Source organism: Lipotes vexillifer, unplaced genomic scaffold, assembly GCF_000442215.2.
Source record: "Lipotes vexillifer unplaced genomic scaffold, Lipotes_vexillifer_v1.1 scaffold7, whole genome shotgun sequence".
In the NCBI taxonomy this organism is placed as follows: domain Eukaryota; kingdom Metazoa; phylum Chordata; class Mammalia; order Artiodactyla; family Lipotidae; genus Lipotes; species Lipotes vexillifer.
In genome coordinates, this window is record NW_006792683.1 from 1929391 (window position 1) to 1946746 (window position 17356).

Below are 17356 nucleotides of genomic sequence, written 5' to 3' on the forward strand. Positions count from 1 at the left end.
AACATTGAAACTTAGGCTTTCTCTCGATTAGAAAAGAGTTTGTTATTATTATGCCTCCTGAGCTTAGGAATGCAGCACTACAGGTTTAAAGAACAGGAAAAGATCATTACTAAATACAAATCTAACTCTTAAAAGTTTAAGATTCTTCCCTGATGAAACTGTTTAGACTAATGAAGCTGTTGCAAATGAACTCAGCATTTGGCACAAAGGAGGTACTAAGACTTTACTAATAGCACTTTAGTAATATGTAAAATTTATTTTAAAGCTTCACATGGCTATTCCTCTCCTGCTATCCTTTCTGCTTTAATGTGGAACAGCCATCAGTTATAATGGTAAGTTTAGTATCCCTACCCATTCACCTCACTTGCCTCTGTCTCTAAGTGTGCCAAAGGACACAAAAGGCCAACATTTCCTTTTCTTAGTATTCAAAGTCTTCTAAAACTCAAAGGAAACAAACAGAATAGAGAAACCTCGTAATATAAATATATACTTCCATATTCCTTATTTCCATTCAGGGAAATGGAATGCTTATAATAACAGCAGCTCTTAGGATAACCCAGCAAAAGAAAATGATTTTTGGAAAAAAATTTAAAAAGAATAAGGTCAGTATCACTAATTGGTAGAAGTAAAGGCAAGGCAGAAAAAATGTCATCAGCATATTTTAATCTGCTCCTAACACAAAAACTCTGCTTTGGCTGCTGGAAAGTCTGAGAGCCAGACTTATTCTTGAGGCTTATTCTTTCCCTGTTTCATGGTATACATGCAAGCTGGCTTACTCCTGGCTCTAGCTTACTGTCCTATTCCTAGATTTTTCTCAGTGTATTTTTTCTTAATCATTGATGAATAACTTTCTTTGACATGACAAAATACATGTATGTATGTATGTATATGTATATTTGCATGTAAAACTGATTTGCATAACTGAAAGTGTATTTTTTCTTAAACTTTATTTAAAAAATCCATTATCTATGATGACATACATACACATGCAAACACACATGAAAATTACAGAATTAGTCTTGGTTTTCTTCACAATAAATATGGAACTTTTCCCTTGTCCTCTATAACAGAGGAAACTTTGAAGAAAAAATGGTAATATCTCTATGAATTTGTTGTGTTTCACATATGGATTTGTAACCACTATCTATTCAGGTGTGTAAGAAATATTGTTTACTTTCACTTAAAGCAGAAACTGAGATTCCAGGAAATTTAAGCTTTGTTGTTTTGGGTAATTGCCTCTTCCTTCCTAGGATTCTACACCCCAGGGATCTTACTCCTGTTCCATTTAAAATAAAGTTCTGTATATCCTCACAGAATGTTCTCTATACCTTAAAAAAAAAAGGAACCATTAATTGTGAGCTTAAATTTATTAACATTCACAGCCATTCTTATCTCCTTCACTCCAGTCTATAAGCACAACATCTTCCTGTTCAAGGCAAACCCTTCTGCAGATTCTCAAATCCATCTCTTTCCAAATTTGGGGGAATTCTGTTCTCTCTGTTGGCTCCTTCCTATGAGCCATGAACATGCTCAAGTGTCTGCCATTTTTCAAAATCAAAAAACAAAATCAACCCACATTCCTTTCTTCTCAACTATCACTAACATCTTTCTTATTCAAGTTTATTCGAGGATCACTTTATAGTCCAAATTTCTATGCTTCTTTCCCTCAAATTACTCTTGAACTTACAAAAAACTGGCTTCTATACCTAATACTCTATTAAAACTACTCTCCTAGAGGTCACTAATGACCATGTAATTTCAAACAAAAAGGATACTTTTTGCCCTCATCTTACTTAACCATTCAGAAACATCTGACTTTTAAAAAAAAAATCTCCATCCTTGGCTTCAGTGATATCATAGTTTTTGATTCTACTCTTACCTCACTGACTTCTTGTTGTAAAAATAAGTTTATCTTAACATTAGTTGAGCACTAACAACAAGCCAAATACTGTGTTAAGAGCTGTACATACTTAAAATAACTCTGTAAGATACGTACTATAATTCTCATTTTACAAAAAAGAAATGGTCTTGGAGAGGTTCATTTATATAAGGTCATGCAAGGCAGGGCTGTCAACTGCAAATCCCTGTAGCTTAACGACATCATTAGCAGATTGTTTTTAAAAAAGTAGCAGTGAGAGGGGTCTTTGTGAAGCTTATCTTTGAGCCAATAATTGTTAACTCTTTATTTAGAAGAGGTTATTTAGCTCTGTTAGATTCATGTAGATTAAAAAAAGTCTTTGAAAGATAACTGTTTAAGCTTCATAATTTTCAAAAATCTTTCAATAAACTTCTGCAATTCAGCAAAGAGAAGGAGCATCAAGAACCGGTATCAAGGTTTGTTTTTCAGTAAGTAATGTCAATTTTTGCAAGGTTATCGCATTGCTCTCAGCATTCTCAGACGCTGTCACTTTAACAACAGAGCACCTGCTGTCCTATCTCACAAGGACAGCAGGAGAGGTTTCCATAAAAACTCTCCCTATCAATGGGGTGAAACTACTACATACCATACTGCAATATCCAAAGTCTGGGCACAAATCACACATTATTCATAAGTCTTAATAAAGGGTTTAATAAATGCTTCTATTATTCTACCAAGAAGCAACCCTAATTTAATGCAGCTAACTGAAGTGTGAATGTAAAATGGCAGCCTTCAAACTTGGTTGCACATGGGAATTTCTAAGGAGCTTGAAACACACTGATAGCTGAGTCTTACCCCAAGCGATTCTAAAGTAATTGGCCTGGGATGGGATGGGGATCAGGATTTTTAGAGGCTCCTCAAGTGATTCTAATGCAGTTACAGTTGAGAATTCACTGGTGTAAAATACAGATGAAAGACTGTTACATTTACTCTCTTAAAAAAAAAAAAAAAAAGGATGGGATGTCTTCAACTGCTATCAGGGTTCTGCTTACCTACGTGCCTACTGATTCTAACTGCAAGCAAATGATTCCCCACAGGCAGTCATCAAACAAACATACTTGGTATTTGATAACCATATTAGTTTCCTAGGGCTGCTGTGACCAAGTACCCAAACTAGGGGGCTTAAAACAACAGAAATTTATTGTCTCACAGTTCTGGAGGCTACAAGTGCGAAATAAAGGTTTCTGCTGGGTTGTGTCCTCTTTGACAGCTGTAAGGGAGAATCCTTCCATGCCTCTTCTAGCTTTTGGTGTTTGCTGCCAATTCTTGGTATTCATGTGCTTATAGATGCATCACTCCAGGCACAAGGCTGTCTTTGCCCTGGGTCTTCATATAGTCTTCCCTCTATGCTTGTGGCTCTGTGTCCAAATTTCTACTTTCTATAAAAACTTCAGTCATAATGGGTTAAAGCCCATGCTAATGACCTCATTTTAACTTGATTAGCTCTGTAAAGACCCTATTTCCAAATTAGATCACATTCTGAAGTACTAGGGGTTAAGACTTCAATATATTTTTTTGAGGGACACAATTCAACCCGTAACAGTTTAACCAATTACTGTATATGTCAATAACATTGCTCCAAAACATGGGTTCTTCACATGAGGGTGGGAAAAAATTTTCATCTTTATTTTTCACTCTCATGTAAATACAGTATTTCCTACAATTATGAACACAGGCAACAAACTATAGTAGTATTAGTGGCTCTTGAGAGTTTACACCATAGAAACCACTGGTATTTTCATGTCACATACCATTTACAGTCATTACTACTTTGAAATTACAGTTTTTAATAGACTTGCTGTTAGATCTAGTTATTTAATTATTAATATATTAATAATGTATTAATAATGGCACATGTATTTTATTTCAGTAAAACTGATTTTGATTTAATTACATTTTATGCACTTATATTTTAAGACGGGGGCCAAATTTTAAACCTACAGCCCCAGTTAGTGAATTCTTACATTTCAGACGAGGTTTTTAAAATCTTTGTGAGTATTAAAAAATATGCAGGGTATTGTACATCACTTTTCAAACCATTTTTTTAAAACTATGATCCACTGTGAGAATATATATTTTAAATATAGCCCAAGACACAATCTTATTTCTCTCTCACACAACACAAAACTGAAACAAAAATATCACAAAACAATATTTACCCTTTCTGCACTCTGACATTTTCTATTCTATTTCTTTTCATTAAAAAATGCCAGTGTGACCTACTGAATTAATTTCACAACTACTCTTGGAGCATAAATTAAATAAGTCTTAAAAAACCTTTAGTGGCCTTCCTTTAGAAACTTCTCATACTATGATAGGTGAAAGGCTATTATTAACTGCTTTTCATGTACTATTTAAAAAATGTATGCCATCATTTTAGAGGTGCCATTTAGATGAGCAAATTGTTCAAGAGCTAAGCAGCTTCCATTTAGACAACTAGCTAAGAGTTATGTAAATTTTATAATTCCCATTTTATAATGGGAGTCTAAACTTATAATTTACCAAATACAGGAAGGAAAAAAGGTACAATAATTAATATTTTAGGCCTGAATCATTTTGAAACTACAAAAATGTCTTAAGTGAATAATGTTTAATTTCACTGAGGTATTTCCTCATTCACCACTATAAAATTAGGTAGAAACATTTCCCAAACTAACATTTATTTATGCCTAGGATAAAAAGAATTTTACCTGTAGTAAACTCGAAGTGTCTGGATTTCTTCTTCCAGTTTTTTGTATTGTTGAACTGCAGTTTCTCTGGCTTGTTGCATAGCTAACAACTTTGCCTGCAATTAATATTTTAAGAAACTTAGTATTAGTTTGGTACATTAAAATACAGTACTATAGTATGAATAGAAGTCTTTAATTTCTGGGAGTTTAAAACCTAGCATATTTTTAGTAGTGGTTCATAATTTCCCACAAAATAATCCAATTATATTAATAACAGAAATACTAAAGACATGAACATATTAAATTTACCAACTTTGCTCATTACTAAACTTCAACCTTATTCATCTGTATCATCAGATATATGCCTTTCTGCAATGTTTAACTTTATACACAGAATTCAGAAAGTGGAACGTGGGTTCAGAGCATTATCTAGAGATAAGCGCAGTGGGTGTTTCACATATAAATTTTATGTGGCTCCATTGCCTGATTGCTAGATTTTCTTTTAACTTTATTAATAGAAACTCAGAAAATTCTAAATATGTTAAGCCATCTTTGATATTTAACATGAAAAAAAATACACAAGACTACAACCTGATTCTTACAGATATGATTTAACCTCTTCAATTCCTTTTCTGCAGAAAAAAAAAAATCTCTAAAGGGAGAATGGCAGCAATCTTGAATGTTAGAAACATTTTATTCAAGGGATGTTATTGTTCGTCTCTGCCTATAGTACTCCAATTTTAAAGAGTCTTAATCAGTTTTTCAATAGGGTTCAAACTAGTAATTTTAAAAGAATTGCTACCTTCCAACCATCATTCCCACTGAATTTCAGGCATAGTCAAAAAGAGTTATCAACACAACTTTTAAAGTATGGTACTGGTAAGTCAGATTTCAGTTTTGTTTATTCAAAGTTTAATTTCCATGAAAAGGCTATCTTTCACTTTAAATGGTGTTTGATAGATAACACAAAGCAAACTGGTATCACGTACCTCACAAACTACACTAATTGTAATAATTGCAAAGTAATCAAAAGTTGGAGGCAGAAATTCACTAATTTTGCTGAAATCATATGACTTCACTGAAATTATTTTCTTGCATAAGAACGAAGTCACAAGACAAATTGTGAAATCTGATCATAGGAAAATTAATGAGTGTAATATAAATGAACATTAGACAATGCCACTTTTCTATTTTAATAATGCAGAATTATAAAAGCTTGCAGCAGTTTAGATCTTTGTATATAAAATTAGGCACTAAGTTAATTAATTAGTTCTCTGGGCTAGCAGAGTTACTTTTTAATTAAATTTAAGATGTTTGTGTGTTTGCTTCAACATGTCACATTCTAGAATTATAGATGAAACATTCTCAAAAATTATTAAAAAAGCATGTAAAGCTGGTTCTTGATGCCAATAATTGACAGCTTTGCCAGTTTTCAGTATACTATAATATGTGATTGAAATGGTAACTTGGAAGACCAGATACCCAATGTGACTAATAACAAATCAAAAAGAATTGCCCAAAAAAAGGATATATCACATTCAATTTACAAAACATCAGACATCCTGTTGCATGTAATTTAAGAAATATCAAATATTTGACAGGTAATTGAGAATTTGCTAAATAAATATATGACAATGTTAAATACCTTAGATGATTATTTTGAAGATTTTGTACCTGGTACTTCTGCAAAAAGCAAACCTAAAATCCCCCAAAAACCCAAACCAAGAAACAAAACCAACACTGTTCTAGCAGGAAAAAGTCATAACGAAGATTCTGCCTAAGAAATTTCTGCAATGAAAATGAGATCATGAGAACTGTAAATTCCCGTGCTTTGGTAACAATGAATATTTCACTTCTCTTCCTATATTTAGTTGGCTATGAAGATTTGGTGTTGCTTCATAGCAATCCACTTAATTTATTAATTCCAAATGCCTAATCTTGTATCTAGGCCCTGGTGACTATGTTCAAAGTTATTATAAACTTTCTGGCATTACAAGCTCCTTCCGCTACTTTATCAGATATACGCTTACCTGGTCAACTTTGCCACAGTGATCCTGCTCAGTCTTGGTGGCTAGGATGAACTTCCTTCCCCACTACCTCAGGTATATCTGATCTAGATCGTTCAAACAGAGTAGTCCATCCTGCTAGGCCCAGAAGAAAACTAAATCTTGATGAGGTCATTTGTATCCTGGATCCCGGTATACCAGACAGATCTAGATCCATTTCTTGGACTTCCTGGGTACATAAATCTTTTTTTTTTTTTTTTTTTTTTGGCCTAGGCTAGTTTGAGTTGGATTTATGGTATATGCAATGTAAGAAAATTTAACTAACTTAAATGTGCCACTTACGTCTACTGCATTTCCTACTTCCATTATTAATATCATATAATTCATCACATTACAAGTCAAAAATATATTTCATCTCAAAAACAAAAAATTAGCACACAACATACTTTTCCTGTTTCTCTGTCATCATATTTCCCATATTTCTGGTAATTACTTGTAAATCTCCCACCCCCAATCTTCAGTACTACAAATCTCCTTCTGAAATTTCCAGTTACCTGTTCGTTGTATATCCTTCCAGAAATAGCCTATACACATACAAGCATATATGTATATTTGCAACTAAATACATCTATTTACAATATTGATGGTACTCTTTACACACTGTTAAAAACCTTGTTTTAAATTTAAAAGAATTTTTGTTATTTTGCTTCCTATTAAAAAAGAAATCCTCCACCCCAACCCATGTGTTGCACTCACTAGCTACATTCCCTTCCTTCCCTCCAACCCCCAAAGTGAAACACTTCCATGATTTTGGGTTCATCATTTTCAAGAATATTTTATACGTTTAGTATGTAGTTATGTACTTACAGATAATATATCTGATTGTTTACACGTTTCTAAACTTTATATAAATGATACTTTACACATTCGCAGACAATTGCTTTTTTGGACAGTATTATGCTTTTGACTCTTATTTGTATTAATACGTTTATCTATTCTGATTATAGTTACCTTCACACGTTGTGAACATGTGTAGTACATTGGGATTACAGATATATTTGGACATATTTTTACATGTTTTTCATATTTGGCATCCTTTTCCCCTCTACTTATACTGGATTAAAATATCTATATTCCCCTTTTTATTTACTATTTGGAATCTTTATATTTATATTCTACCTTGAAATTCTGGATAAACATACTTAAAAACATATTTTTGAGCAAAGCCTACAGTGAGTCAGAATTTCTATATACCATTAGCCCTCTGTATCTGTAGGTTCCACATCCACAGTTAACTGATGGCTGACTAAGGGACCTAAACATCCGCAGATTTTGGTATCTGTGGGGGTCCTAGAACAAATGCCCTCCAGATAATGAGGGATGACTGTATGAACAACTGTATGATAAGTTGTATGATAAGTGCTATACAGAAGTATAGCACTTTTTAAACTTGAATTTTTAGGCAAAAATTTTATTGAAGCAAAACATGCATCACATATGTAAGTATACACATGGATGAATTTTTTTAGGCAGGCTTATTGAGTTATAGTTTAGACAAAGTAAAAATTCACCCATTTTTGATGTACAGTTGTGTAAATTTTGAAAAATGTAGAGTCATATAATTAAAATCACAGTCAAGATACAGAATATTTTCACTACCCCAAAGTGTTCCTTCATGCAACACTGCAGTCAATGTCCTTCCTTTACACGCAGCCCCTGGCAACCACTGATGTGATTTTCACTCCTATAGGTTTCTGTTTTCTAGAACGCCATATAAATATCATATAGTAGGCAGCCTTTTGAATTTGGCTTCTTTTACTTAATGCTTTTAACATTCATTCATATTATTACATGTATCCGTAGTTCATTCCTTTATATCACTGAGCAATATTCCATTGCATGGATGTACAACCATGCAATATTCCATTGCATGGATGTACATTGTATATTCATTCACCAGTTGGTGAATATTTGGATTGTTTCCTCCTTTTGGCAGTTTTAACAAAGCTGCTATAAACATCTGCATATTGATCATTTTGCGGAAATATGCTTTCATTTCTCTTACTTACATAAACACCAAGGACTGGAATTGCTGGGTCCCATGATAAGTGTGTGTGTTTATATACTTTAAAAGTTATATACTCTATTAAGTTATATACATTATAAAGAAACTGCCAAATGTGCTGCCTAAATTGATAAAACTTAAAAACATCTGTGCTTCAGCAAGGGAAACCATAAACAAAATGAAAAGACATCCTACGGAATGGGAGAAAATATTTGCAAATGATGCAACCGACAAGGGATTAATTTCCAAAATATACAACCAGTTCATACAACTCAGGAACAAAAAAGAACAATCCAGTCGAAAAATGGGCAGAAAAACTAAATACGCATTTCTCCAAAGAAGACATACAGATGGCCAACAGGCACATGAAAAGATGCTCAACATCGCTAATTATTAGAGAAATGCAAATCAAAACTACAATGAGATACCACCTCACAACAGTCAGAATGGCCATCATTAAAAAGTCTACAAATAACAAATGCTGGAGAGGGTATGGAAAAAAGGGAATCCTCCTAGACTGTTGGTGGGAATGTACGTTGGTGCAGCCACTATGGACAACAATATGAAGTTCCTCTAAAAACTAAAAATAGAGTTGCCATATGATCCAGTAATTACACTCCTGGGCATATACCCAGACAAAACTATAATTCAAAAAGATACATGCACTCCTATGTTCATAGTAGCACTATTCACAATAGCCAAGACATGGAAACAACCTAAATGTCCACTGACAGATGAATGGGTAAAGAAGATACATATATACAATGGAATACTACTCAGTCACAAAAAAGAATGAAATAATGCCATTTTAGCATCATGGATGGAACTAGAGCTTATCATACTAAGTGAAGTAACTCAGAAAGAGAAAGACAAATACCATATGATATCATTTACATGTGGAATCTAAAATATGACACAAATGAACTTATCTGTGAAACAGAAACAGACTCACAGACATAAGAGAACAGACTTGTGGTTGCCAAAGGGGAGGTGGGTGGCGGAGGGATGGAGTGGAAGTTTGGGGTGAGCAGATGCAAACTATTATATATACAATGGATAAATAACAAGGTCTTACTGTATAGCACAGGGAACTATTTTCAAAGTCCTGTGATAAATCATAATGGAAAAGAATATAAGAAAGAATATATATGTACATATGTATAACTGAATCATTTTGCTGTACAGCAGAAATTAACACAACATTGTAAATCAACTATACTTCAATAAAAAACAAAACAAGGGCTTCCGTGGTGGTGCAGTGGTTAAGAATCCACCTGCCAATGCAGGGGACATGGGTTCAAGCCCTGGTCTGGGAAGATCCCACATGCCGTGGAGCAACTAAGCCCACGAGCCACAACTACTGAGCCTGCGCTCTAGAGCCCATGAGCCACAACTACTGAGCCTGCCGTGTGCCACAACTACTGAAGCCCGTGTGCCTAAAGCCTGTGCTCCACAATAAGAGAAGCCACCGCAATGAGAAGCCCCCGCTTGCCACAACTAGATAAAGCCCACGTGCAGCAACGAAGACCCAACGCAGCCAAAAATAAATAAATAAATTTATAAAAAACCAAACCAAACAAAAACCATTTGTGGTTAACTATCAATACAATAGCAATGCCATTTGTTGAATGCCTCCTATGGGTTGGACATTGTACCAAGTACTTGAAATCCATTTACTATAGTCTATCCTCACAATCAATCTATGAGATAGCTCCTAGTATCCCTATTTTGCAGGTGATAAAACTGAGGTTCATGAACATTAAGCAACTTGTAAATGTAACAGAGCTAGTGATTGATAGAACTCAAATACATATTCAAGCTTATTTGGTCCAAAACACATATTTCTCCCTTATACTTCACTATACAGCATTCTGGGATGTGTGTGTGTGTGTATGTGTGTGTGTGTTGTACCTTTTCTCTTTTTTTATTTCCAGTTTTTTTTTTTTTCCTTGCGTTATGCGGGCCTCTCACTGTTGTGGCCTCTCCCATTTGCGGAGCACAGGCTCCGGACACGCAGGCTCAGCGGCCATGGCTCACGGGCCCAGCCGCTCCGCGGCACGTGGGATCTTCCCGAAACGGGGCACGAACCCGCGTCTCCTGCATCGGCAGGCGGACTCTCAAGCACTGCGCCACCAGGGAAGCCCTATTTCCAGTTTTATTAAGATAAAATTGACATACATTGTATTAATTTTAGGTGTACAACATAATGATTTGGTGTATATACATACTGCAAAATAAATACCACAATAAGTTTAGTTAACATCCGTCACCTCACATGATTACAAATTTTTTTTCTTGTGATGAAAAGTTTTAAGATTTACTCTCATAGTAACTTTCAAATATATGATTCAGTATTGTTACTATGCTGTATATTATCACTTCTCCAGAACTTATTTACCTTAAATGACTGAAAACAAATGTTGGTTAACTAATGTTAGGTTAACCTTATAATTAAGTATCTCATTATTCCTAAACTATATCTTCAGCAATGCCACCTAAATAGGACAACCATCCGTACTACTACTGGATTAGAAATGAACTACATCGTTTCCTTAGAATTTTACCTAGTAATGTGGAATGACCAAGAAAAGACTACACTATTCACATCACTGAACACTATTTGTTATGGATATTGTGGAGAAAGCACTTTTATCTTACTTTAACATCTTGTTATGTTTGTTTTTGAATGTGTTTTTAATAGTAATAGTCTGATACAGTTAAGCCTTCCTTTGGAAGCTGCAAGACCATTAACAGAAATCTGTTTTTATCAGAGAACAGAGGCATTTGATCTTTTTTTTTTTTTTAACATCTTTATTGGAGTATAATTGCTTTACAATGGTGTGTTAGTTTCTGCTTTATAACAAAGTGAATCAGCTATACGTATACATATATCCCCGTATCTCCTCCCTCTTGTGTCTCCCTCCCACCCCTCCCTATCCCACTCCTCTAGGTGGTCACAAAGCACCCAGCTGATCTCCCGGTGCTACGCAACTGCTTCCCACTAGCTATGTATTTTACATTTGGTAGTATATATAAATCCACAGGCATCTGATCGTATGTGTGATATCTGCTAAATAAAGAAATATACAGCACAAATTAAATCACGGAATCAAATAATGTTAGACCTGAAAAGGATGTCAGAGGTAATACAGTCCCCTACTTTTTTTAGGTTAGGAAATTGTTGCTAATACAACACGTTTAGGGAAACATTTGGAAATTGTTCAAGGTTTCATAGCTGGTTAGAAGGAAAGTTGGAACTAGAATACAACTATCTGGAAAATATTGCTTATTATTAACATGTAATTAACATGTGTGTTAATTGTTTTAATAGAAGTGTTTTACAGAGTAACACAAGTATATAGACTGTGCTACATTATTAAACATATCTGTAAGATACCTTATTAGATGTTTTCAAACAATATGTCTAATTACACAATTGCTCAAACAATATGACTATAGCCATTCTAGTATTTGACTTTTGAACCTCAGAAGCATGTTAAGAACCTAGTAAAGAAACACTGCAAAAGGATATCTAAAAAAATTAGAAGCTACTATATCAGAAAGATACAAATTACTGATTTCAATTACATTTCCCCTTCACAGGAAGACTGGGATTGTCCACCACAGTATATTAGTACAGTGTATTGCTCTTCAAAGGTTATTCCACAGAGGTTGTTATGTTTTGTCCTCATGTCATGTCTCTCAGACCAAGGATGATCAGGTTCTAGACTTAAAAGCAGTCATATATGCACTGTCTAGTGATCTATCATCTGACATGAGAGAGCAAAGAAATGCAAGCAGAAATAAAAACATTCATAGGCAGACAATGGCCTACGAGCAGTGAGCAGAAACCATGAAACAGAGAAAAGGAGGGTAGAGAGAAGTATGCAAGAAAGAGAGCACAGCACACTGATTAAGAACAAACTTGGGTTTGACTTCCAGCAATTAGTTCTTTGAATTACTCTATGAATAACTGAACAGGTTAGAGCCACTGAACCTCAATTTTCTCTTTGATAAAAAGGGGGTGATAATCATCATGTCTCAGGATGATTATACAATGATAAAATGAGATAACTTACCATACTGCATAGCCATATCAAAGTGAACAAATATATAAGCTGTACAATAGACATGATTGAAACTTTGATGTGAAATTATTGTGGAAATAACTTTATGTCAGTAAGGAATAGCATTGTATCAAGTAACAGGTCAATAAGGTGAGAAGGAATTGGGCTTAAAGTGAACGTTCAAGCCATGTGGTCTTCTAAAGCATGGTTGTTAAGAACTATGATCATAATAAATACTTTAGACTTGTGAGCCATAAAGATTCTGTTGTAACTACTCAATTATTGTTGTAAAGTGAAAGCAGCCATAGACAATATGTAAATGAACAAGCATGGCTGCATCCCAATAAAACTTTATTTATAAAAACAGGCAGCCGGTCCAGAGGCCATAGTCTGCCCACTATGTATCTAGAGTGCCAGAGACTACAGGTTTACATAGAGCCTGCTGAATATCTGTTGGTCTTTATAAGCTTTTAGTTAATGATACATGGGGAAATGAAGAAAGGAAATGTTTGATTTGTCTAGATGAAGATGTTTCTGGGGGCGCTAAAACAAAATACCTGAAATTCACACTGTTCTAGAACAGGTTTGCCAGGGCACATAATGAAAGGAAGGAAAAAAAGGAGTTAATAGTGGTTGTATGGCAACCACGTGCTTGCATGGTAACACTGCATTGTGACAGGAAACCATCTTGTCAGTGAGCCATGATTTCACCTATTGTATATAAAGCAAAATAAATGAATTTAAAAACCTTGCAGCTTTAAATTCTATTTTCCCTGATATTAATAGAGTTTCAACAGCATTCTTTTTATTTGTGTTTGCATGGCATATCTTTTTTATATCCTGTTAATGTCAATCTTCTTTACATGCCTAGGTTTAGATGTGACTACTGTAAACAGCATAAAGGCAGACCTCAGAGATATTGCGAGTTCAGTTCCAGACCACCACAATAAAGTGAATATTGCAATAAACAAAGTGACATGAATTTTCTGGTTTCCCAGTGCATATGAATGTTATGTTTATACTATACTGTAGTCTATTAAGTGTGCAATAGCATTATGTCTAAAAAAATGTGCATACCTTAATTAAAAAATACTTTATTGCTAAAAAATGCTAACCATTATCTGAGCCTTCAGTGAGTTGTAATCCTTTTGCAATAGTAACATCAGAGATCCCTGATCACAGATAACCATAACAAATATAATGAAAAAGTCTGAAATAGTGAGAATTATTAAAATGTGACACACAGTGAACAAATGCTGTTGGAAAAATGGTGCTGACAGACTTGCTTGAAAAAGTGTTGCCACAAACTTCCAATTTGTAAAAAACTCAGTATCTGTGAAGCGCAATAAAGCAAGGTGCAATAAAATGAGGTTTGCCTGTATTTTTTTCCAGTCTAAAAATCTTTGTCTTTTAACTGGGACATTTGGTCATTTTATATTTAATGTAATTACCTCTAGATTTGGGCTTAAGTATACATTCTTATTTTGTGCTTTCTATTTGTCCTGCTAGTTCTGTTACATTTTTGTTTTAAAATTACCTTTTCTTGTTATATTTTGTGTTCTTTTATTATCACATTTCCTCTTCTTTATTTGAACATAATACTTCCTTCACATTCTTTTAACAGTTATCCCAGAAATTACAAGACTCAAGTTGACTTACCATAAATCTAATATTAATACTCCTGGACAATGGGAGGACCTAAAATCCTTTAACTCTATTTACTTTCCTCCCAATTTATTTGTTACTGTTCTTTAAATGTATTATAATTCATCTTATTTAGGTTTGAACCCCAAAGGACATTATTAATATTATTTTCTTGAGTCAATGTGCATTTATACTTGTCACTTTTTTTGTGTTTCATTCCTTCCTGGTTGGAAGGTTCCTTATGGCAGCTGTCCTCAACCTTTTTGGCACCAGGGACTGGTTTCGTGGAAGACAATTTTTCCAAGGACTGGGGGGTGGGGGGAATGGTTCAAGCGGTAATGCGAGCGATGGGGAGCGGCAGATGAAGCGTCGCTTGCTCACCCACTGCTCACCTCCTGCTGTGCGGCCTGGTTCCTAACAGGCTGTGGACTGGTACCAGTCCATGGCCCAGGGGGTGGGGACCCCTGCCTTATGGAATCATGTTCCTTCTATTTAAAGAAAGTTTCTTCAATACAAAGCTGAAAATGACTAACTCAATTTTTAGTTGTCTGAAAATGTGTTATTTTCATGTTTTTCTCTTTTTTTGAAAATTGTATGTGATTCTTTTTCAGATTTGCCTGGTGTTTCCTAGAAAACACTGTGGTTTATTCACATAGTTGAGATTCATAATCTATTTATTTAAATATTCATTGAAGCATTTCGTACATAGCTATTTTATATTCTACAGATGACTTTATTGTGTTTGTGTGTTCTCTTTTTGGGTTTGTTGTGTCTGTTGATTACCATTTATAATGGTTTTCTTTCTCATGTGCTTGATTGACCTTTGTTGTGAATTCACATTTTCCAGATAATAATTTATGGGAATTGTGCTGGACTAAATTGGCGATGCCTTTCTCTCAGGAGAACTTGTGTCTGTTTCATCAGGGAGCCAGTGGGGACAATTCCTAGATAAAGTTCAAGAAGTCTGGATTAATGCTGCAGTTTCTGGCTCAGATGGGGATCCCAAGTGAAGATCAAAGTACTTCTATAGATGTTTGCCCCTGGTGTAGCTGGGGTACACTGGTTTGCTTACCAGTGGGGGATGTTTCTGGTTCAACTCCCAATTATTTGGTGAAGTAAAATCTTTGGAAGCTTTCCTCTATTTTTTGTGAATCTAGCAATGCATGAATTCGATTTTGTCCAGGACCTGGCAGGTCAGCAGCACAATGGTCGCCACAGTATGTTTTTGCCACACTTCAGGAAGGAAAAGCCTATATTGAAATTTAACACATATTATGCAATCAAAAGTAGACCAAACTGTTTTTATAATTTAATGTTTGGAATTCTCACATTTGGTACATTAACTGGATTTAATTATTTTAATAATTTTCCTGAATTGCTTTTAAATAGAAAAGATACAAGAGAAGGTTTCAGATTGCCACTTGCAAGCCCTTCTCTGAGAACAACCCACTGTGTGGCTATCCAGTCTAAAATCCAAATATATGAAACGTAAAGTAAAATTTTGAACACAGTCACCCTAACAATATTTTCAATATCATAACTTTTAAGCTCTGTATTAACTAGTGTGACATGATTAGTATTTCTTTTGCTTCCTGTCTTTAAACAATAGCCTCTTTGTTCTACAATAAACACAATATAATAATGAAAACTATTTAGAACAGTTTAATGGTCAGAATCACTGCAGCAGCTAGCATGGTTCAGTTGAGTGATAAACTGTATCATAAGCTTGTTAGATGTCTGATTTCCAATAACTGCCATATATTCTAATTTAACAAATACTTAGAAGTTATCATAGTCTTGCTTATTTTAAAGGGGAAAAGTATATATAAGCAATTATTTAATTGATAAAATGTTGAAAAGTAGAAATTGAAACATTCCCCATTAACTATCTTTAACACCGTGAATCCTTCAGGAAAAAAAATTCCTTGTGGTGGCAGAACCACTTCTTAGGAAATTATTTACTTAAACGTCTCAGGTTTTAAGGTTATAAATAAAAGTTAGTGTCAGAACCAGAATTTGAGTATAGAACTCTTAACTATCCATTAAATAAACAATCCTGAGTCTGTACATTAACTACTTTGCCACCCTCTTCTCCAACTTTTAAAAAGCTGTTATATCCTATTGTGATGACTCTAAAGGTAACATAGTTGACTCCAATTTGTAGCTCCTTCTCTGCTCACTCTCATTTATTTTAAAGTCTTATTTTTGTATTTTTAGTGTATGATATCATTCAATTTTTAAGCCATAAGTAATTTAACATATTTATTTTGAACCATTTCTTTGTCCATTAATTCAGACTGTGGAGGCTCTATCTTTTCCACTGAATGAACTCTATCTCAGAAGATACTACCTTGATCTTAAATTTGTTGCTACTTAGATCCCATTAGATGTCTGGCTCCCAGGACTTCTTGACTATACCCCTGAAAGTCATTTATACCGATATGTACAAAACCACTGACCATCTCACTGGCTTCACTAATAATCTATCCATCATTTAATGAGATTTGCTTCTTTTAATGTCTAGAAAACAGGTTAATCATGCAGTATTCATAGTCTTCAGAGAATATCCATTAAATTATTGATTTTCTGTCTATCACACCACTTGTTCTTGAGATTATTTCCTCTGGAAAAAAAAATTATATGCAAGAAAACACTTAAAGCATCAGCTGGAATGTGAGTTCCCCCCAAAAGTCCATTCTCCTTTCTCATGGCATGATACATTCCTTTCACCAAGCTTGCTCTCTCTGGTACTACCTAAGAACATGAGCACACAGAGAAAATTAAATTCTTATTTAAATTCAAGATGCAAACATTTCCCAAAATGACAATATTCCCCTCCTTTACAGGAGTTGTAAACGTTTCTCTACAGGCCAGTGCTCTTCTGTTTAGTTAGAATTTTAGTCAGCAGTATTTTGTTTATTTGTTCAGGATCTTGTATGTTTTTTCACTACATCTATAATATACTTCACCATCTGAACACCTGCTGA

The 17356-nt window shown here is 34.5% G+C and overlaps 1 protein-coding gene across 1 annotated transcript in view; it reads right to left on the reverse strand.

Moving 5' to 3' along the window:
• Positions 1-17356, reverse strand: part of MIPOL1 (mirror-image polydactyly 1) — a 246986-nt gene that overhangs the window by 92925 nt on the left and 136705 nt on the right. The window contains exon 10 of the mRNA XM_007465801.1: positions 4609-4703. Coding sequence (XP_007465863.1) covers positions 4609-4703 — 95 coding nt within the window. The remainder of the gene's footprint in view (positions 1-4608; positions 4704-17356) is intronic.